The sequence below is a fragment of the Dendropsophus ebraccatus genome, chromosome 14, assembly GCF_027789765.1.
Source record: "Dendropsophus ebraccatus isolate aDenEbr1 chromosome 14, aDenEbr1.pat, whole genome shotgun sequence".
NCBI lineage: Eukaryota > Metazoa > Chordata > Amphibia > Anura > Hylidae > Dendropsophus > Dendropsophus ebraccatus.
Genome location: NC_091467.1, coordinates 46,787,152 through 46,808,896, shown reverse-complemented (window position 1 = coordinate 46,808,896; position 21,745 = coordinate 46,787,152). Strand labels below are relative to the sequence as shown.

The following is a 21,745-nucleotide window of genomic DNA, read 5'->3' as shown; positions in this document are numbered from 1 at the left end:
GATACATTCAGCTATGCTGGCTATAGTGCTACCATGATTCAGAAGTTGTGGTATAAAGAGGGCCCCACGGGCTAATAAAGGACCTGTGTCTTGGCTTGTGGACCACCCAAAGTAACAGTCACTTCTGACGCTTCTCAAAGATGCAGCAGAGGATGGCGCACATGCCCTTAGTAAGAGCAGCACAATCATGTCTGTGGACTCCATTTTTGTTCCTTTAAGTGCACCTGGGGGTGGGGGTCAGATATTAGAAGTAGAGCTGTCTAATAGAACAAGGGGCCTTGTTGCCCTTAGCAACTAGTCAGCTTTCATTTTCTCTGCAACACTGAAACCTGGATTTTGGTAGGTTGCCATGGGCAACATGGCTATTTTATTTCCTCAGAAAAGCCCTTCTTAGGCTCTGTTCACACTGTGCTTGTGTCATATGACAGAGGTATATGTCGGGAGTCTTCCCTGTTTTGTAGCTCCAACATATACCTCAGACTATATAGCCATATGTGGGCCATATGCACTGTATAGGAAAGTGCGGTCTGCTGTGTTTCCAATACAATAAATCCAGACACTCTTTTGGGCTCTGTTGGGACAATAGCAGCCTATGATCATACGTCAAACATATTTACCCTAAAGTGGTGTGAACATAGCCCAAATTGGCTAGTGGTTGGTCACTATATATGGGGCACTTGTGGTATGGTCGAGGTAGTAGGCCTCCCTTTCTTAAAACTGCCTTAGTTGCCCATAGCAACCAGTCAGAGCTCAGCATTAATTTCACTGCACAGATACAGACAATGCTGATTGGTTGCTACGGGCAACAAGGCCATTTCCCGTTAATTTTGATTTATGAGGCCCACAAAATGGCGGCTTTCAGTGTGTGTGTGTTTTGTATGCAACAGATTCACTTGAAGTGGAAAAATCGCTCAGAAAGCGACCAAATACACTTATGACCAAAATGTATTAAAAAGAAGCCATTCTTTGTGTAAACACTCCACTCCTACCTACTCCATTTAAGGTGATGAGCACAGAATAAAAAAATAAAAAATATCACAAAAATCACATAAAAACTGCCGGAGACGGAGGAATGAAATTGTCTTACTATATTTATGTTTTTTTTTAAATTAGGATTTTCTCAAAAATCCTAATCTCACCATCGGCTGTTTTGAGAATGTACCAGGTTTTGCCTTTCAAAACAGCGCCTTTAACTGTTTTGCCATTTTCGCATTCTGTGTTGTTTTTCGTTTTTTTTTTACTACACACTGGACGTATGAGCCTGTTTCATGTGAAGGTCTGTGGTCTCCGCCTGTGTATACGACCATCATCATCATCAGTTACAGGGTTCAAAACTTTCTTGTGCCTTTTGTATGTCAGAAAGAGCAACTTCCGTTCTCCAACAAGAAAGTGCTAAGGAACTTCAATAAACTTTTGGTGGGAAAATGGTGGATGTTTAGTTTCAAGGCTTCTTCATTCATTTCTTTCCTCGCAGGCATCGTGTCTGCAGCTGATGTATTGTATTTGTATTGTATATGGTTGTGATCTCTGACTGGCGGCTCTCCAGCTGTTACATAACTGTAACTCCCAGCATGCAGCATGCTAGGATTTGTAGTTTTGCAACAGGCTGCTATGACCTGTAGATAAAAACAGAGCTGTAACAACTCACTATAGTCCAGTGAGGGCTCAGTATCTCACTGTGATGTGCCCCAAAGGTCCAGCAGAAGACAACTCCATTTGGAGGCCATTTTGTGTTGAGTTCTTATTCTGACCACAAAATTCTTGATCTCCCCATGTGCATTGTGCAGTTCCTCCTGCAAATATATAAATTGGCCAACTAGGTATGACCATTCCCCTAACTTAGGGTATGTGCACACTATGGAATCTGTGGATTTCGCAGCTCGCACCCGCTCGCATCTCCGTGACTCCCATGGACTTCATTCTATGGCTTGCCAGATTCAGACGTCCACCCAAAGAATGAACCCGGTCATTCTTCGGGTGGACGGCGGAATCTGGCAAACCGTAGAATGCAGACTATGGTAGCAGCGGAGATGCGCACGGCCACCAGAGTCCGCGAGAGGGTGCGAGCTGCGGAATCAGCAACGGGGTTCCATCGGGATTCCATAGTGTGCACATACCCTAATAGAGGGTGTCCCTACTACCAATAAACATAGTTGCATGAAAACTTCAAGGCTTTCACAACTATTTCCAAAGTCATGACAAAAATGCGGTTTTACAGCAATTTCAGAAATTTATATTACCACAACATATTTTCTGTAGAAATAACAGTCGAACAATAGAGTTATAAGAGGAGATACCCTCCTGACATTTGTTTTGGTATATACTTATATTTCTCATGATTTAACAATCCTGGAACAACTGTGCATCATGCTATTCCTCTGCTGTTCCTCCTGAAAATACATGAATACATTGGCAAATGCACATTCCTTGTAGAATTTTTAATGGGGAGTGTTCTGAATATTTTGGTCTCAATATGCTATTGCCCCATATGGGTCGCTGCGTAGCCCTTGCCTTATTCATACATTTCCAGAAGGAACAATAAAGGAATATACAAGTCTATCTCATTATGCTCCAGAATTGTTATTTAATGGGCAATACATGTATTTGCTTATTATAGACACAAAAATGCTTCCCTCGTATGCCTCTCTGGAACCGGCTAAGGTAAAAATATTCCTAAGACTGTCAGTAAGTGGACCTCCTGAAGAGGATGTGGAAAGCATTCTATAAGTGAGGTATATAAGGAACCTGTAAAGCTTATAATTATACGTTGGGTGTGTATCTTGGGTGTGGAAACCGTAAGCATGCAGACTTATTGTATTATTTGATTCCAATGGAAACACACATGAACATCCCAAAAGATCACTCAACAGCAGCCTTATAGTCATTTCCAGGCAGTAAAAGTACTAAACTAAAAAGGTAAAACAAGAAAAAGAGTTGGCAGGTTGTACATTTATGGAGATCCACTTTAAATAAACAGACAGAGATGTTTTCTATGAAGAGTTTATTGGTTCCATGCTAGAAAGATATAAATCTCCATAGATATGAGAAGCCATGTCACAAGTACTGGCTCATGCAAGTCAGGAGTAATGGCGACTATAGAGTGAACCAGATATGCGGGGTTAATACTGTAGGTCATGGACACAAACGTGTTTACTGTACTAAATACGATACAGCGAATCCTATATGGAACAGACTAAACCTCCATTGACAGCACAAAAATAGTGCCATCCTTTCCACATACTTCCTACAATTTAAAGGGGTTATCCAGCGCTACAAAAACATGGCCACTTTTCCCCCTACTGTTGTCTCCAGTTCAGGTGCGGTTTGCAATTAAGCTCCATTTACTTCAATGGAACTGAGTTTCATAACCCCACCCAAACTGGAGACAACAATAGGGGGAAAGTGGGCATGTTTTTGTAGCGCTGGATAACCCCTTTATTTCCCAATCAATGGTGTATTTTAAGCTTGCCCAATCCACCGGCATACATGCACAAAACCTCTCAGAAATACACATTCTGGATCTCATTTGCATAAGCCCGCCCCTCCATGAACAGTTGAGAGCAATGATCCAGTCTCGGGATCGTTAAACAATATAAACCTGACAACCAATCTTATCACTGCTTCCATTATCACAATGAGAGCTGCAATCTGATTGGTTACTGTGGGCAAACTCTTCACACAGTGGCCTCAAAGCTAAGGGAAAAGGAGAACTGGTGTCTGACTGGTTGCTAGGGGAAAGTCAAGCATTTTCCCATAGCAACCGATCAAATTTGAGCTTTCACTAGAGGCCCATTGGAAAATAGAGGCAGCAACCTGACTAGTTGCTATTGGCAACTGCTCCGCTCACACCAGTTAGTGGTGTTTCCAGCAAAATAGCCGACTGTGGCAATACTAGCAGCACAATTGTGAGATGACGTCTCACATGTAGCACAGGCCTAAGTAAAAGTACCAAATACAATACAGCTAATAAGTCACTAGAGGCATCCATGAGGCACTTCATCCACTGACGTAGTGAGGGCAGCCATTATGTGAGTGGAAACATTTAAAGGGTTTATCCACTTTCTTCCAGAGACAGCTCCACTCTTGTCTCCAGTCAGAGTGCAGGTTTTGTAATGCACGGAACGATTATCATGCGAATTTGCACGATAACGATCGAATTCGAACGATAAAACGACGAGCGAGAAATCGTTCATTTTGATCTTTTAACTTGTTCTTAAATCGTCATTCGCAAAAATTTCGCCGATCGTTCCGTGTAAACAGTCGTTCACTGATTTTACCTATGTGCGAGATAGGCTTAAGCAATCGCAAAACGATCGGAAAACAAATTTTCTGTACGATATATCATTCCATCTAAACACTGATCATTATAAAAGAAAACTTAGAAATCGTTAATCGTACGATTGGGCGAATTGAACTGGAGACAAGAGTGGTGCTGTCTCTGGAAGAAAGTGGGCATGTTTTTGTACCACTATATAACCCCTTTAAATGCAGTGAATTAAAGCCGCAGTAATGTCACCGTTCACATCATGGCTGCCACCGTTACAGTAAGTGTTCTTGTAAATGACTATATAACATAGATTTAAAACAATAAAGTTATAAAAGAACATTATAACTATAAAATAATATTTAAGAATGCCCCTTCAATGCTTCATGTGGTATTTCTTGTGCCATGCTCCACCCCCGAGGATACACACTGAACATAACAAGGTCTCCATTGAGACAATGACACAAAAATAAAGGCAGCAAAACCTGTGGGGTCCAAGCACCCCCAGACAACGAAAAGATGTCACCATCTTACAGGTCAGCGGTAATAAAATTAGTGTTATTTAATCTGGTAACTGACAGTCCAAAAATTCTGATGCTCATTTCTGGAATTGGGTCATACAGACATAATGGAGGGGAGGGCAGCCTTTTTTGGACCTCCCAGAACCACACCCACTTCTGCCTATGGGTGGTGTCTGGTATTACAGCTGTATTCACCTCTATGGGGACAAACTAAAATACCAGACATAGCCCATGGACTACACTGTTTCTGGACCCGCTTTACTATCACTGGACAACCCCTTTAAGGTACTTCTTGTTCTGCGATTGTGGCTCAGATTCATTCAACAATCTAGTTATGAAGCAGAATTCCTGTGATGGACTCAAGAACAGACCTTACAAGTGGCTACTCCTGTCCACTGCTTGTAGCTGGTATTGCAGCTTAGACCTATTGACTTCAGTTGAGCTGCAATATAACATATAAGCAGCAGACGAAGGTGGCGCTGTTCTTGATAATAAGCAGCCATGTTTTCTCTTATCCAGTAGAGCCGCTTTGAACATTAGGCTGGACATCCTGGCAGCATTAGATGACTAGATCTAGGACTGCTCATCTATCAGGCTAAATCTACTAGGCCCCTGGGTGCCATAGATGCTGCCCATTCTTGCTTTAACCACTGGGTCATTATAACATTATTATTGACATGAATCAAGTCATGACTCAAAAGGTAATGATCATATAAATTAAGGGATGTCGGATGTAGACCAGTCCTCTGTACTTTCTCCTGTCATCACTGCACAATAATGTCACCCAGTGCCAAGTCAGAGGATGGCAGCAATAGCATCACTATGGATGGCACAGCCTCACCCCTTGCTAGTCTATATTAATAATCTGCATTGCAAGATCCAATATTAATGTGATAACATCATTTTCAATTGATTCCCGAGACAACAGTAAAACATCCTGTTTCTCCCAGGTATACAAGACGCAGACAAGGGATTACAACACTGTAGCAGCCGGGGCCCTTATACTGCATTGTGCGTGTCAGAACTGATATTAAATATTGTAGAAACTAGAGTAAAAAAATTGCCAGTCGCCCTCTTATTTCAAGCGGTGTCTGTATCTGGGAAAGCTAGGTGACGTCCAATATGTGCACCATTAGAGCTCCCACCCAGCTTTCCTAGAGACTTACAAGGTCACTCAGTTTATTAAGAGTCTCGGAAAGATGGGTGACTGCAGTCAATGTAATGCTGCCGATACTAGCAGTCACCCAGCTTTCCCGGAACAAGGCATGACTGAAAATTTTCAGGGCCGATTCTCCTTGTAGCACTTGGCACATAAAGATGACATCATTTGTTGTGGCCTCGTTTCCCATCTTTAGTAGCAGATCTAGGAGGAAGTCCTGGGGAATATGGGGTTAGGTACCACCTCCTGTAGGTCACGTACCAGCCCAAAATGCCAAAACTGGTCCCGAGGAGTTTTTGCGAGAAATCGTGAAAATAAATGGCAGTACAAAAAAACATGAAAATCCACACGAAAGCCAGGAAAGCTAGTGACAAAGTCAGGACGTTAACAAGATGCCGCTGCCAGGACTTCTCAAAGCGGAGCAGGTGGCCGGCGATGGCCTCTTCTAGAATCATAAGGGTGCAGTAGGGCAACAAAAACGAGTGTCCTGAAATGTCAAAGCCATCCCAGAAGCCCCCGCTGGTGATACAGGCCCGCTTATCTGTAACCTCCGCCCTGACCTCCAGCAATGCAGAGGAGTTGTAACACGTGCCTGTGGCGTTCTCGATCACCATAAAAAAATTTGTGCTGGTAAACCAGATGATGGTCCCAACTAGGAGGGCGCCAAGCCTGCGGAAAACCGCGCCCAGGCTCCGCGTAGCTACGTAGCTGGTCAATGCGATGAACGGCAAGAGACAGAGGAACGTCCATCCCCAGGAGACCTTCACAAAATACCTAATGGAACAAAAATAGAAAACTGTATCATACAGGTCATATAAAAATGCCAACGGAACAGGTGGCTCCCTCTGCAGCCACCAAAGTTATGGGGGCACCCACTGCAGCCACCAAAGTTATGGGGGCACCCTCTGCAGCCACCAAAGTTATGAGGGCACCCTCTGCAGCCACCAAAGTTATGGGGGCACCCTCTGCAGCCACCAAAGTTATGGAGGGCACCCACTGAACCACCAAAGTTATGGGGGGCCACAATTATGGCTGGCAATGTTATGGGGGCTCCCACCATTACCCACTGGCACCTATGGTAGCTTGCAATGTTATGGGGGCACCCACCATTACCCACTGGCACCTATGGTAGCTTGCAAAGTTATGGGGGCACCCACCATTACCCACTGGCACCTATGGTAGCTTGCAATGTTATGGGGGCACCCACCATTACCCACTGGCACCTATGGTAGCTTGCAGCATTATGGCGGCACCCAGACTGTCATGTGATGGGAGATGCCGAACATGGCCGGCAATGTTATGGGGGGTACTGACTGAAATGAGCAACCTCTTGGTTCACCAACTGGGGACTGCAACATTATGGGGAGCACAAACTGTGGCTGACATTTTTAAGGAGGTGCAAGGTGTGGGTGACACTTATGGAGGTGAATGCTATGGCTGGCAATGTTATGGGGGACAAAGTCACTTACTATGTGAAAAAGAAAAACAGAAAAATGTATGTAAGCTGTGCCATCTCCATAAGATATGTGGTATATTTCTCTCCGCTACTTGCAAGCCGCACCAGTTACCGCTAGAAGTGAACAGCAGCCCCAATAGAGAACTCTCATTAGAAAGCCTTGCAGTAACACATTACAGACGCTAGAGGGAGCTATACGCTACACTATACAATGACAAGTCCTTGACTGCCGAGACCCCGCCCCCTCTCACTTACACGTTCAGGACGTTCTTCTTGTTATTGAAGTAGGAGTCTGGCAGCGGCCATTGCTCCTTTACCAGAGATCCGACCAGGGAGATGGCCGCCAGACCCCATGCGGCGTGTCTGCGGAACGTCTCACTGAAACAATGTCTCCGTATCCAAGAAGCGAAAGCCTCGAGGTGCTCCATGCTGGTACCAGGCCGCCGGCCGACACAAAACACGTGACGTCTTCCGCCAATCACGAGCTAGCAAACTCAGGGCAAGTCGGTAGACTGAAACATGGCGCTGCCTGACTCAACGCGTGTATTTTTTATTCAATGGGAGTAAGCTTTATTGGCACACTAACACATTCACATTTCACAGTGTTTTACCGTGGAACAGTATCCCTTTATAAGAAATGCGGCTGTGGGCCATACTATAGGTGTGTGTATATTATAGGTATTATGTAACTATATTATACGTATATTATAGGTGTGGACTCCATATTCTCATGGCTTCCTTTAGTTTTGGGAGCGATTGCCTGATAATGAATAAAAAGGGAGTAGACTACTAATGCTGCGTTTACACGGAACGATAATCGTTCCGTGTAAACACTGCAAACAATCAAGCGATGAGCGAAAATTTGGATATTTCAACATGTTCTCAAATCGTCGTTTATCGTTCGCTAAAAAATCCCGGATCGTTTCGTGTAAACAGTCTTTCAAAGATTCACCCTATGTAAAAGATGGGCTTAAGCGATCTTAAAAACGATTGCATTAACGATTTTTCTTAAGATTTTTCAAATGATTTATTCGTCTAAACGCTGATCGTTATAAAAACGAAATCGTTGCTTCAAAATCGTTAAACCATCGATTGGGCGAATTATCGCTTCGTGTAAACGCAGAATTACTCATTTCTATCAAGTTTTGACATTGAGTTTATTTGCAGTCAGTTTACAGCAGCCAACAACATACCATAATGCCATTTAAAGGAGAAGTCCAGCTAAAATTTTTATTAAAGTATTGTATTGCCCCCCAAAAGTTATACAAATCACCAATATACACTTATTATGGGAAATGCTTATTAAAGTGACTGTACCACCAGGCCCAGGCAGAAGCACTGGAGGCGGGCCGACTCACCCTTAGTGGGAAGAAACTCCAGCCTCTCCATGACGTGACTCCATTAGAATCAATGGAACCCTATCATAGAGGGGCTAGGGTTTCCTCCCACTAAGGGTGGGTCGGCCCGCCTCCGGTGCTTGAGCCTGGGCCTGGTGGTACAGTCACTTTAAGTGCTTTTTCCCTGCACTTACTACTGCATCAAGGCTTCACTTCCTTGATAAAATTGTGATGTCACAACCCAACTTCCAGAGCTGTGTGGGCTGTGGCTGCTGGAGAGGATGAAGGCAGGGGGACACTGAGGGACACAGGGCACTGGTGGGACACTAAGCATCCCTCTGCCATCATCCTCTTCAGCAGCCACAGCCCGCACAGCTCTGGGAGTCAGGTCGTGACATCACCCTTTTATTCAGGAAGTGAAGCCTTGATGCAGTAGTAAGTGCAGGAAAAAAAAAAGCACTGTATAACCATTTCCCGTAATAAGTGTATATTGGTGATTTGTATAACTTTTGGGGGGCAATACAATCCCTTAATAAAACTTTTCGCTCAACTTCTCTCTTAAAGCTCATGTACCCCACAGTGCCCATAATATACCACATAACCGTGCATTGCCATGAGAACATGTGATGCCCATAAAATAGCAAAATTCTACCTTCAAACATAATAATAACAACAGGCAGTACTCCTCAACTGTAATTGAATAACTATACACCCAGTATCAAACAATTACGAGTGCTTCATTGGTACTGTGCAGACCATACAAGTGACTACAGTGCTTCCAGTAACCAAAGGGGTGGGGGCTTACATCCATCCCAGACCACCATGATACTTCTCAGACCCATCTGAGGCTCCTCACATTTCCCGCCTCATCCCGCCGCACTTCTCCTATAGTGCACTTCTTTTGTGCCCCATGCATTTTTTTTGCCCCCACTCAGTTTTTAGCACCCCTACTATGCTCTATATCAGAGGTGTCAAACTTAGGCACCCCAGCTGTTACAAAACCAAAATGCCCATCATACCTGGACAGCTAAAGCTTTGGCTGTCCAGGCATGATGGTAATTGTAGTTTTGACACCCCTGCTTCTCTATTCCCCCATACAATTTAGGTGCGTACACATACAGTATCAGTATCCATGTCTTCTGTGCCCCGCCACAGTTCTCAGTGCCCATGTTTTATATGCCATGCAGTTTTCATTGCCTTCTATATTTTTAGTGCCTCGTTTAGTTTTAGGTCCACCCACTGTGCCCCACACATCAGTAATGCCTTCTTTGCCCATACTGTTTAGTGCCCCCTCTGTGCTCAATTTTTTTGAGCCCTATATGATTTTTAGTGACTGCTCTGTAGGTTTCAAGTTTTTAGTACCCTCTTTGTGTCCCCATACAAATTTTAGCCCCCCCCCCTCTTAACCCCCACACATCAATAATGACTTCTATGCCCCATATAATTTTTAGTGCACTCATACATGCCCCCTGTGTGAGACGTGGCCAGCTGTAGTTGGTACCATTCAGTGATGTTCCACCTGTACCCAGAAGCTTTGTCACAACCTCTTGCAGCTCACATGCGTAATTGTTCGGCTTAATGTGTATCCTGAGGAAACAGATTTTGTTGAACATGGTGTGTTATGGGAAAGGCTATGGGTGTTATTAGACAAAGTGATCTACAGGAGGAAGCCAGCACCGACCTGTCAGGTCAGTGCTCTCTTCCTTCTCCTTTCACGCTTGCTGTCTTCTATTACATTGGTGGCCCATAGAAGAGATCGATGGTCTGCTCGGGGAGCAGACCTTTACTGTTGTAGTCGGAGTTATAGAACATGCTAAAAGACATCGATCAGCTGACATTGTGCATGCCGGTTGATCGTTGCCTTTCAGCATAACCTATTACACTAAATGATTATTGGCCGAAATGGCCGGTAATTGGCCAAATACGACAGATAATCGCTTAGTGTAAGGACTGTTTGGCCTTGGGCACCCTGTGGCCCGTAAGCCCCACAAGAGGCAGACCTCCCAGGACTATTGCTAATGTGCTTGAAAAATGGGACTGTCCCACTAGATACAAAACGGTTGGGAGGCCTGCTGACAATGAGAACCCCCCCCCCCCCAAAAAAAAAAAAAAACACTTTTAGGGTACAAACACACAGGCCAGATCCGTAGAGGATTTCTCGCTGTGAATTCTCAGCAAAATCCATTGCTGATCCCTTGCCTGTAGTTTCTATGGGAAGACAAACTCGCAGCAGGATTGATACATTACCTGCTCCACACTCCAGCTTGCTTCGGGGGTTCCCGGCTGGACTTCCCAGTCAGCCAATCAGTGCACTGCCCTGCTGCAGCCACTGATTGGCTGAGCGAGACGTCCAGATGACAGGAGCCCCCTGAGGCAAGCCAGAGCGTGGAGCAGGTACACTATGCTCCGGCCGGCGGGGGGTTAACAGGGCTGTCAGTTACAAACTCGCAGCGGGATGTCAATCCCGCTGTGAGTTTGTCTTCCCATAGAAACTACAGGCAAGGGATCCGCAGAGGATTTTGCTGCAAATTCGCAGCGAGAAATCCGCTGCGGATCTGGCCTGTGTGTTTGTACCCTTACACAGGGATTGTATGAGCCCTTTCCAAACCATTTTTTGGCTTTCTTTTTAATATATGTTTTATAGCAATTTTCAGATATGTCAAAGGACTTATGTAATTTTCTAGACAACGTGGCAAGTAATGGACATTTTGTAAATGCTTCAAAACGTCATTTTTGTGATTATCACATATACATGTACATTCTATTATATATATGAAGTACAAATAACACCCAGTGGCAGAATCGTGGCATCAAGATTTCCCAAACGTCCTTATTCAGCCATCTGCGATTCGGAGGCTGTTCCCAATAGGGGAGATGTTACATCCCAGCATATCCACATCAAGCGCAATGTTTCAAGCGCGTTATCTCCCTTTGTCAAGCAATCTGCACGTGTGTCTTATCACCAATAAATACGCTGTGACCTCTCGCTGGGTGTCACTGGGTAATATTTATACTTCATGTATAAGTGCTAATTAAAAAATGGCGTTTTGAAGCATTTACAAAAATAAATTATTATTGTGTTATTGTGTCCATTACTTGCCACGTTAGATGATTACATGGGCTGTGGAGCGGCTGGTTAAGTGGACTTTTGTGTTACACCAAGACACGGTAGATGAGATCCCATACTTGCCGAGATATTTTCTATAAAACCACTAGATGTCACTGTACATTTAGGAGAAATCCTGTGCTGCAAGACTAAAATACTAAGTTATATCAATTTTACTTTGTAACAGTGTCCACCTACCTATGGCTCCCCTGCTGTTGCCAAACTACAACTTCCCTCAAGCCAGGCTTGCTGGGAGCTGTAGTTTTGCAACAGCTGGAGAGCTGCGGCTTGGATAGCACTTTAGAAAGAATTCCAAAAAAAAAGGGGTTTGGCCTGAGCCTACCAAATCATTCCTCATTCATAGACCCAACATACTGAGCAAATTATTATTGGCAGGGTTTAATCATAATTCTGCATATGGCGGTATACATTTCTACGGCAAAAATTTTCAGGAATTTGTTCTCAGCCTCATTAACCATTGGTAGCACTGGCTGCCAAGATCGGTCTGACCCCTCTAACCAAAGACCCTGGAAAGTCTCCAACTGAAGACTAAAATGTAACAATAAAAGCTGTTTGTAATAAAAAAGAAAACGTTGACATTTTTCCAAGAAGCCATAATCCCACTCCCCCCAAAAAACTTCATGTTTCCAGTTTGCACCCTTTACAACATGTATGTGTATGAGCGTTGTCCAAGCCAAACAACTACATGCGCCATGTACTGTAAGTTAAATAAATACGATACGCCCATCATCCAGGCAGCGGCTCCTGCTCCAGTAATGCTGACCTCAGAAGAAAAATGTTCAATGTAAAGGATCTTAATAGGGTACATTTTCGTTTATCCGGCATCCTCAAGGCTGCTCTGGTTCTGGATTTTTGGATATTCCACATTATTGGATGCTACAATAAAGTGCCCTGCAAGCCATTATTGCCTAGTGGGATGTACAGTCGTTGCTCAGAAGGTTACAGAATTTTGCTTTCTTGGCCTTTTTTCAGAGATTATTAATGATAACACAAACTTTTTTTTCCACTCATGGTTACTGGTTGGGTGAAGCCATTTATTGTCAAACTACTGTGTTTTCTCTTTTTAAATCATAATGACAACCAAAAACATCCAAATTACCTTGATCAAAAGTTTACATACCCCAGTGCCTAATACCGTGTATTTCCCCCTCTAACATCAATGACAGCTTGAAGTCTTTTGTGGTAGCTGTGGATGAGGCTCTTCATTTTCACAGATAGTAAAGCTGCCAATTCTTCTTGGCAAAAAGTCTCCAGTTACTGTAAAATCCTGGGCAGGGCTCCAGACTAAAAAATTTACCTAGGAGCCATTGGCTCCTAACCTGAAAAATTTAGGCACCAAATAGAATATTTGGTCGCCAACAATTTAAAACATGTAAAATTAATGTTATGTTAAATGGGACTTACTGTGTGCAGAGGCCACGGCAGCATCCTCCTCCTTTAGATTCTTTCTTTTCTTAGTTTGAAAACGTTCAACATGGAAACTTGCAACTTGACAACCATATACAGTCTGACTCAGTACTTAAACTTCACTTGGCTAGCCTTTTAATGAGGCTTACTCTTCCGAACTTGAACTTAAAAGCTTGCAACTTGACAACAATATACAGTCCACTAGAATGTGTGAGGTGGTCTACAAGTCATCCTTTATATTGTGGCCTTCTCTTCCTCTTTGAGTTGAACCAGCGCTTCACAGAGGGCTCAGGATTAAACAGTTCAAGGGAAGGGCCTTCTGAGCTTATGCGAATTAAGTCCTCCATTGTTGAAATATGAAGAGAACTCCAGACTTGTGACTTGATTCTGTTTTGGGCAGAAAAACCCCTTTCGCATTGTGCAGCTGATATAGGAAGTATTAATATAATGTGAATTAAATGTAAAACATTCCTAAAGTCAGTACAGTATGGCTCCTTTGAGATGACCGTTTCCCACAAACTGCTGTAAGAAAGGTCAGCACACACATTTCAATTGCCTCCATTCTGCTTGGATTGCTTCCACTTCACAGCCATTTTTTAACAAAATGGTTTTATACCATTTTGTTAACGTGTCAATCTCCTCCTCTCCATATGTAACAAGATCATCAGGCCAGGAATCATGACAAAAGACAGAGAAACACTGGATGATGTCTGGACAGCCTGTTCTACCCTCCTTCTCACTACTTAGCATTACTTCAAATCTTCGTTCCAGTTCACCCACTGTTACTTCCACTGTTCTTCTAATGTGGTCATTTAGGTTTTCCATAAACTCCTCCTGTGCATCAAAATCTTTTAGCTGGATATTCTGAAAAGCAATACACCTGGTATGGCTCGTCTTGCGTCTTTTAGCCATTTGACTTGCTCTCTCTGTGCCAGTCTGCATTTCCTCTACATTAATTTTTTTTATAAAACTCTTGCAGTTTGCCATTTCTCAGTGGGACTTCTTTAAAGTTGTTAACTGTCATGATACACGTTTTAATGGCAGCAACTGCTTGGGGAAGGATGAGAGAGTTCTTCTGGAGAGTCAGACTTAACTAATGTGCTTGGCTCTTCCTGAAATGTCACTATTTTTTGAGGATACAGAAAGATGTTCCATATGATAGTGCACAGCTGTGTACTGCCCTTGCCCAGTTTCTTGATCAAACGACAGGAAAACAGAGAGTGCCCGGAAGATATGAGGTAGCCAGTGCTGAGTCTTTACTGCTGAGGGACAGCGGATTTTACAGCCTAACTCTGCACCAATGGCTCTCAACTCCCATTTACTTTTGGGACTAAAGTGATAAGTCTTCCAGACAAGATGCAGAAGATCATATACTTTTTGGACCATAGGTAGACATTTTTGTGTATTTAACATGGCCAGTTCCAAACGATGCGGTAAGCAGTGAAATGAGAGTATATGCTCTCCTATCTCTTTTCTCATTAGGGCACCTATACCACCTGATGCACCCATATTGACACTGGCTCCATCTGCACCAAAAGCACTGAGCTTATGGTGCCACCAATATGGATCACTGTGGTCTGCACTAAAAATATCTCCAATACTTTCTAGTATTCCCCGAGCATGGCTATCCTGAAGTGCACCTAATCCTAGCAGACGGTTCACAGGGACACCTGACAAAATATACCTGCAGTATACTATTACATTATCACTTCCTGATACATCAGTTCCACAGTCTGTTATGATTGAAATGTAAGTTGCCTTTGCAGCTTCATTTAATGTTTGAGCTTTAAATTCCTCTGCAATGCAACCAATAATCTCTGCATTGTCATATGTCTTGGATATAGCCATTCCATTTTTCTTCATAAGTAAGATTTGAGCCGTATACTTTGTAAATGGTAGCTCTTCACGTGCTATCATGTAGGCCACATTAAATTTAATCTTCATTTCTTTAAAGTCTTTCTCCGCTGTTTTTTCACAAGCATGAGCTACAGCACGAGCTAAAGGTGTCTGTTTTGGGGCACTCCTAGCTATTATACAGTCACGAGCATTTTTATGCTTCAGACTATCTCCATGTTTTTTTATTGTTTCTTTCTTGAGATGATCTGTTCCTTTAATGAAATCTGTCTTTCCAGCAACATCACCTGCCTTGGAACAAAACTCACAGTACATCACTCCTTTCTCTTTATTGTATTTAAGCCAAGGAAATTCCTGAAGCCACACACTCTTAAAATGTCTGCTCCTGTGGACGGAAATTCTTGTTGCACTGCTGGAATTGCTTGCTTGATCTGATGTGCTGTTTTCACTGACAGATGAAAGCGTTTCATCTGAATTATCCTGATCTATTATAGTAGACTGGCTGGAAAATGCATGAGCATCCTTGAAAAAATCAGTAATTTTATGTTTCGCCATTGAGCCAATTGCAGTAGCCTGTATATAACAATAAGGATAATTACCTAATTGTCATGGACAAGTCCATTATATTAGTAATATAAAAGCCCAGCCCCCCCCCTGCTGCCGGTGTGTTCCCTCAGCCAGCCGCCATCTTACCGGCAATGATCTAATATATATATATATATATATATATATATCCCGGCAGCCGATGACATATAGCCCCTGTGGCAATGTATATGGGAAGTGGTACTGTGCAGTGTATACATACACACACACTGAGGGAAGTGGTACTGTGCAGTGTATATACATACAGACACTGAGGGAAGTGGTACTGTGCAGTCTATATATATACATACAGACACTGAGGGAAGTGGTACTGTGCAGTCTATACATACACACTGAGGGAAGTGGTACTGTGCAGTCTATATATACAGACACTGAGGGAAGTGGTACTGTGCAGTCTATACATACACACTGAGGGAAGTGGTACTGTGCAGTCTATATATACAGACACTGAGGGAAGTGGTGCTGTGCAGTCTATACATACACACTGAGGGAAGTGGTACTGTGCAGTCTATATATACAGACACTGAGGGAAGTGGTGCTGTGCAGTCTATACATACACACTGAGGGAAGTGGTACTGTGCAGTCTATATATACAGACACTGAGGGAAGTGGTACTGTGCAGTCTATACATACACAGTGAGGGAAGTGGTACTGTGCAGTCTATATATACAGACACTGAGGAAAGTGGTACTGTGCAGTCTATACATACACAGTGAGGGAAGTGGTACTGTGCAGTCTATATATACAGACACTGAGGGAAGTGGTACTGTGCAGTCTATACATACTGAGCTAGACTTATGACTGCAGCCATAGTGACCCCCCACAAGATGTGTATATAAATAGATATATCTCTCACCTAGTGACTAATGCAAGTGACCCCCTACAATACAGACACCTGAGGGGCCCTGATAATAATAATTGTGCATATATCTATCTCCCAGTGTCTGCAGCCAGTTTGCCCTACACTTATATATATATCACCCAGTGCAGCCATAGTTACCCCCCGGCTCTCTACCCTGACGTGCTGACACTTGATGCTGCAGGGAGGCCATGCTGACATCTGTAGTCCCCCCGCAGCTCTGCGCCCTTACCGAGCTCTCCAGTAGTGAGGTCCGAGTCGGGTCCTCCGGGTCCCCCGCTATACGTGTGCTTAATGTCCCGCTTAGTGCTTGGTGCAGCCTTCACGCTAATTGGTTCTTCTTTAATTGCGTCATGAGTTTGAGTAGAAACGCGATTGGCTATAGAATATAGGCAGAGCCAAGGTTGTGTGAGAGGTCAGGGAAGCGCGCGGGAAAGCAGCATTGTCCTTAAAGAGACAGCGCGCCACCGCCGGGGCCAGTCGCAAATGGCGCCCAGATTAATAAATCTGGGCGCCATTTGCAATATGTCAGTCGCACTGGCGACCATTTTGGTCGCCATCTGGAGCCCTGCTGGGCTGTCTTGCATGAACTGTGCTTGAGATCTCTCCAGAGTGGCTCAATGATATTCAGGTCAGGAGACTGAGATGGCCACTCCAGAACCTTCAGTTTGTTCTGATATCCAAGTTATTGATAATGCCAGCCAGCAGTGTTCAAACTGTGATTAATATTTGGAAAATCAGGGGCTCTATGAAAACCAAACTATGGTCAGGTAGACCAACAAAAAATTTGGCCACAACTGCCAGTAAAATTGTTCAGGATGCAAAGAAAAACCCATAAGTAACATCAGCTGAAATAGACGACTCAAGATGCACAATAAGGCTGGGTTCACACTACGTATGTTTCAGTCAGTATTGTGGTCCTCATATTGCAACCAAAACCAGGAGTGGATTAAAAACGCAGAAAGGATCTGTTCACACAATGTTGAAATTGAGTGGATGTCCGCCATATAACAGTAAATAACTGCCATTATTTCAATATAACAGCCATTGTTTTAAAATAACAGCAAATATTTGCCATTAAATAGCGGCCATCCACTCAATTTCAACATTGTGTGAACAGAGCCTTTCTGTGTTTTCAATCCACTCCTGGTTTTGGTTGCAATATGAGGACCACAATACTGACTGAAATATATGTAGTGTGAACCCAGCCTAAGGAGGCACATAAAGAAAAATGGGCTGCATGGTCGAGTCAACAGAAGAAAACCATTACTGCGCAAATGCCTTAAAGTATCTTGCCTACAATACACCAAACAGCATAGAAACAAGCCTCAAAACTTCTGGAACAAGGTAATTTGGAGTGAGTCCATAATCGAACTTTTTGGCCAAAACCATAAACGTTACATTTGGAAAGGTGTCAATAAGGTCAGAATCCGCCGCTCATCCCCGCGCGCTTCCACTTCCCTCTCTGTCGGCTCCATTATATGCTCAGGCCGATTCCATCCGCCCAAAGAATTGACAAGACAATTTCTTGTACAAGCTTGATAAAGCTTGTATGGCGAAACGCAGCGTTGGGTGAGTGGTATTACCGGGCAGGGTATCTCTATACCCAGAGGTTTGAGTATATATATTTTTGTGTTTTCTTATTTATTATGTGGTACTGCACTTAGTTGCACTTTAGTCTGCACTTGCAGCATTATATACACTAGTTTACTTTTCTGCAGTATATTGGTTACCATATACACTCTTTATTCCTCTGTGGGTTAACTGATATACCATCCTTTACTGAGTATATAGAGCACACAACATTTATTTATTTTTCCTACCTTGTATACCATCTGATGTATGTGCTGTATGATTTTCTGCTCCCCTTTTTAATGTCTTTTAAATTTGTTTTTTGATTGTAATAATAAACAATTGACAACTGGCCTAAGCTATGCAGACTGTTTGTATACATTTTGTATACATCACAAATGCTGTTTAATGCAGTTTGATAAGGAGCCATTACAGACCTTCTATAGATGAGTGACTATAGGTGACGTCTGTAAATAAATACAGACCCCAGACCTGATTCCCTAAATAAATACAGACCCCAGACCGGACACCCTAAATAAATAGACCCCAGATCTGACACCCTAAATAAATACAGACCCCAGACCTGACACCCTAAATAAATACAGACCCAGACCCAACAACCTAAATAAATACAGTCCCCACCCAATTCCCTAAATAAATACAGATCTAACGCTCAAAACAAATACAGACTCCAGACATAACCCTAATAAATATAGACCCTGCTTCTCACCCCCTAAATAAATGCAGATTCCAAAGCAAGTACAGACCCCATACCTGACACCCTAAATAAGAAAAGACCCCAGACCTTAACACTCTAAAATAAACCTACATCAGTTCTTAATCCTATATACTTATCCATCACTACTAGCAGTAACAGGACCTACACACAGATGACCATGTGATCTTCTGCAGGTCCTTTATCACTTTTGTCATTATTGCAGAAAGCAGTCTTGTTGCAGTTTTACCACAATATGCAGCAAAAACTGATTCAATGCGCATCAAATCCTTTGTTGGCTACTGATTCCCCTGGAGCCTTGAACAGCCGGCCAAAGCCACCCAAGGGACAACCAGGGCTGTGGAGTCGCTAAGCCGCAGCTTCGTCTCTGACTCCTGAATTCTATCGGGACCAAATTGATATGGTTATGGAACCTGACCCATTGTTGACTCTTGGTGAGTCAGCACCATGTCTTGGTGTTGCCTTCTCTACGTTTTTCGTCTGTCCTTGTGTGGAATAAGTTTGTTGATGTATCCTGAAATCAGGTTGTAAGAGCATGTTCACATGGTGTTTTTTTCTAATGTGTTCACTCATATTTCTGAATTGGATTTTTACAGTTTTTTTCTCAGTCCTCTTGGGAGGGATTTAGCCCATTTAGTGGGAATGTTCTGCATCCTGGGCCCCCGATGCATATCCTCCAGAGCAAGAGACCCTTTTTTTAACAGCTGTCCACTGTGACCAAGGGATGAGCATCAAGAAAAGTTGATCTACCCTTTATTAATTCAGAAATCTCTAATAGCGTGCATGACAATGTGTTTCTAAACCTTTGAGAAGGAAGCAGATCAAATTAGTGACCACCATAACAAGTTTCATCCAACCCCAATTGGCGACTGTGGTTACAATTAGCATCTTGTACATACAGTTGGGGTTCAGAAAACATATAGTAACCCTGTTCTCGTGTACGTGATCCAGTGCACTAAGCCAATAAGCCAAAACCTGGGTCTGTCTGTGAGAAAATAGTCCCAGGCATTGTTGGAAGCAGCTGTTAAAACAGTTCTTGGCTCAGGTATTGTTCCCGTAAAAGCACGCCTAATATATACAGTGTATAAATAGACACATGTCTACTCACAGTAAAAATAAAACATAATTCATACAATTCTCCTTCTATTTTCATCCTTCTCTACTGGCCACATTGGTACTCGCTGGCCTTCACAACAGTAGCATAAATTGCTAAGCATTCTAGTGACGGCAAGCTGCGTAAAGGCTACTGTAATAGTGAGTGCCAGTAGCTCCTACACTTGGAAACACTCAAAAGACCATGTAACATATTGTATGATCACTGTGCGATATAGACAGATGCTTCTCTGATCTCCAATAGATTTGGCCATGGTGGAAGCTAAATATAACAGATAAAGAACAGCAAGCTGGATGACAATTTCTCCTATCTGGAGATATGAGCTCATAGTCTCAATATTATGGGCTATACTTATCTAGCCATGGAACAATCACACCCAATTTACATGGCAATTTTCACCCATTGAACCTTATAGTGGTATTGGTAAAACAGGACTAAAAATTGATGGCAGGAATTGAGCTTGAAAACAGTTTTGGGGCTATAGACCCCTCAGACTCAACCTGGTTCTGGACATTATCGGGGGCGGGGGTAATAATTAGACACTTCAAAAGAAGTATTTTGCAGTATGGAGTTGCCCTTTAAGGCACCTGAACTGGAGTATGAACTGAAGCCGACTCCAGGAACCGGGCACAGATGTTTAAGCTTACTCAGAGCTCAACAAACTTACTGTAAAAAGAAAAAAGACCCTCCTGAGGCCCAGTATCTTATTGTTTCCTGGAACGTTGGTGTGTGAATATATGTATATAGTCTTACCGCCTATGTTTATAATAAACACTAGACAGCCATCTCTGCCCGTGTCTGCCAGAAGAGCGCACGTCCAGCTGAGTACATTTACTCAGCTGCAGTCACAGAGCTGACTACTACGGACAGAATATCCTTGTATCAGCAGAACGTAGTATCAAGAGCAGGGGGCAGAATGCTTGTGTAATGGGGGAAGGTTATAGCCCAGCCAAAACCTAAAAGCAGACTAGCAAAGGAGCAATGAGACGCTTGCTTTACTGTTAAACAGGGTTATTTATTGACCGTCCCCATATAACACAGACAACAGAGGCCTATATGCATCCATATTTCCATGGCGTTCATTTTATGTCCAAGACCAACATACATTACAGTATATATTGTCTATCAAAACCCAAGCAGGAGGAAACGTAAGCAACTTCTTTATGTAACGAGTATAGATTGACATTTAGGGGGAGCTAGGAATGGAAGGTTATGGGGACAAGAGAACAAAGAAATTTGCTCAATAAGAACTAAGGCCTGGTTCACCATATGATTATGGCGCAATAGGATGCTGACATGTACAAGCACAAACAGACACTGGTATCATTTGATTTTAAATGGATCATGACTCCTTGAATCCTCCCTCAGGAGTTTGATACTTGGCACAGAACACAGCACCTTCAAGGGCAGTAGGGTGCCAGACAGCGGGCACGGGTCCAATATAGGCACACGGATCTGCCCTAAGGAACCCTCTGTAGCTGTAGTCTTGACTTTTGCACATCACCACAACCTTCCAGACTACAACTAGGTTGGGAGTAAAAGAGGAGGATGGTACCTAGCTGAATAGTTCTATATGTGGCTCCCACAAGTCTGAAGTACAAACAAAGGAAAGTAAGGAAAAAGGACTATTGTGGTGAGCCCAGAGACGAGTATCGTACAAAAAGCAGCTTTATTAGAAATTTATAAAGTGCAGATTACATAGAAAGTGCAATTATTCCATAAATGTGCAATAGAGG

At 43.1% G+C, this 21,745-nt stretch overlaps 2 protein-coding genes across 3 annotated transcripts in view; one reads left to right on the top strand and one right to left on the bottom strand.

Moving 5' to 3' along the window:
- The window catches only part of PKIG (cAMP-dependent protein kinase inhibitor gamma), a 389,802-nt gene that overhangs the window by 83,025 nt on the left and 285,032 nt on the right, over positions 1 to 21,745 (top strand). The gene's annotated exons all lie outside the window — the stretch shown is intronic.
- FITM2 (fat storage inducing transmembrane protein 2) lies at positions 2,985 to 7,883 on the bottom strand. Its single transcript, XM_069953154.1, has 2 exons — positions 7,656 to 7,883; positions 2,985 to 6,718 (listed from the first exon to the last, which is right to left on the bottom strand). The coding sequence occupies exons 1-2, from the start codon at positions 7,826 to 7,828 to the stop codon at positions 6,109 to 6,111; spliced, it is 783 nt and encodes a 260-aa protein (XP_069809255.1). The 5' UTR covers positions 7,829 to 7,883; the 3' UTR covers positions 2,985 to 6,108.

What these genes read in the sequence shown, in the direction of transcription:
- FITM2 (XM_069953154.1), bottom strand. Translation starts at nt 7,828, where the DNA reads ATGGAGCACCTCGAGGCTTTCGCTTCTTGGATACGGAGACATTGTTTC. An exon ending in AAGAAGAACGTCCTGAACGT is followed by an intron (nt 6,719 to 7,655) that starts GTAAGTGAGAGG and finishes TTGTTCCATTAG; the next exon opens with GTATTTTGTGAAGGTCTCCT.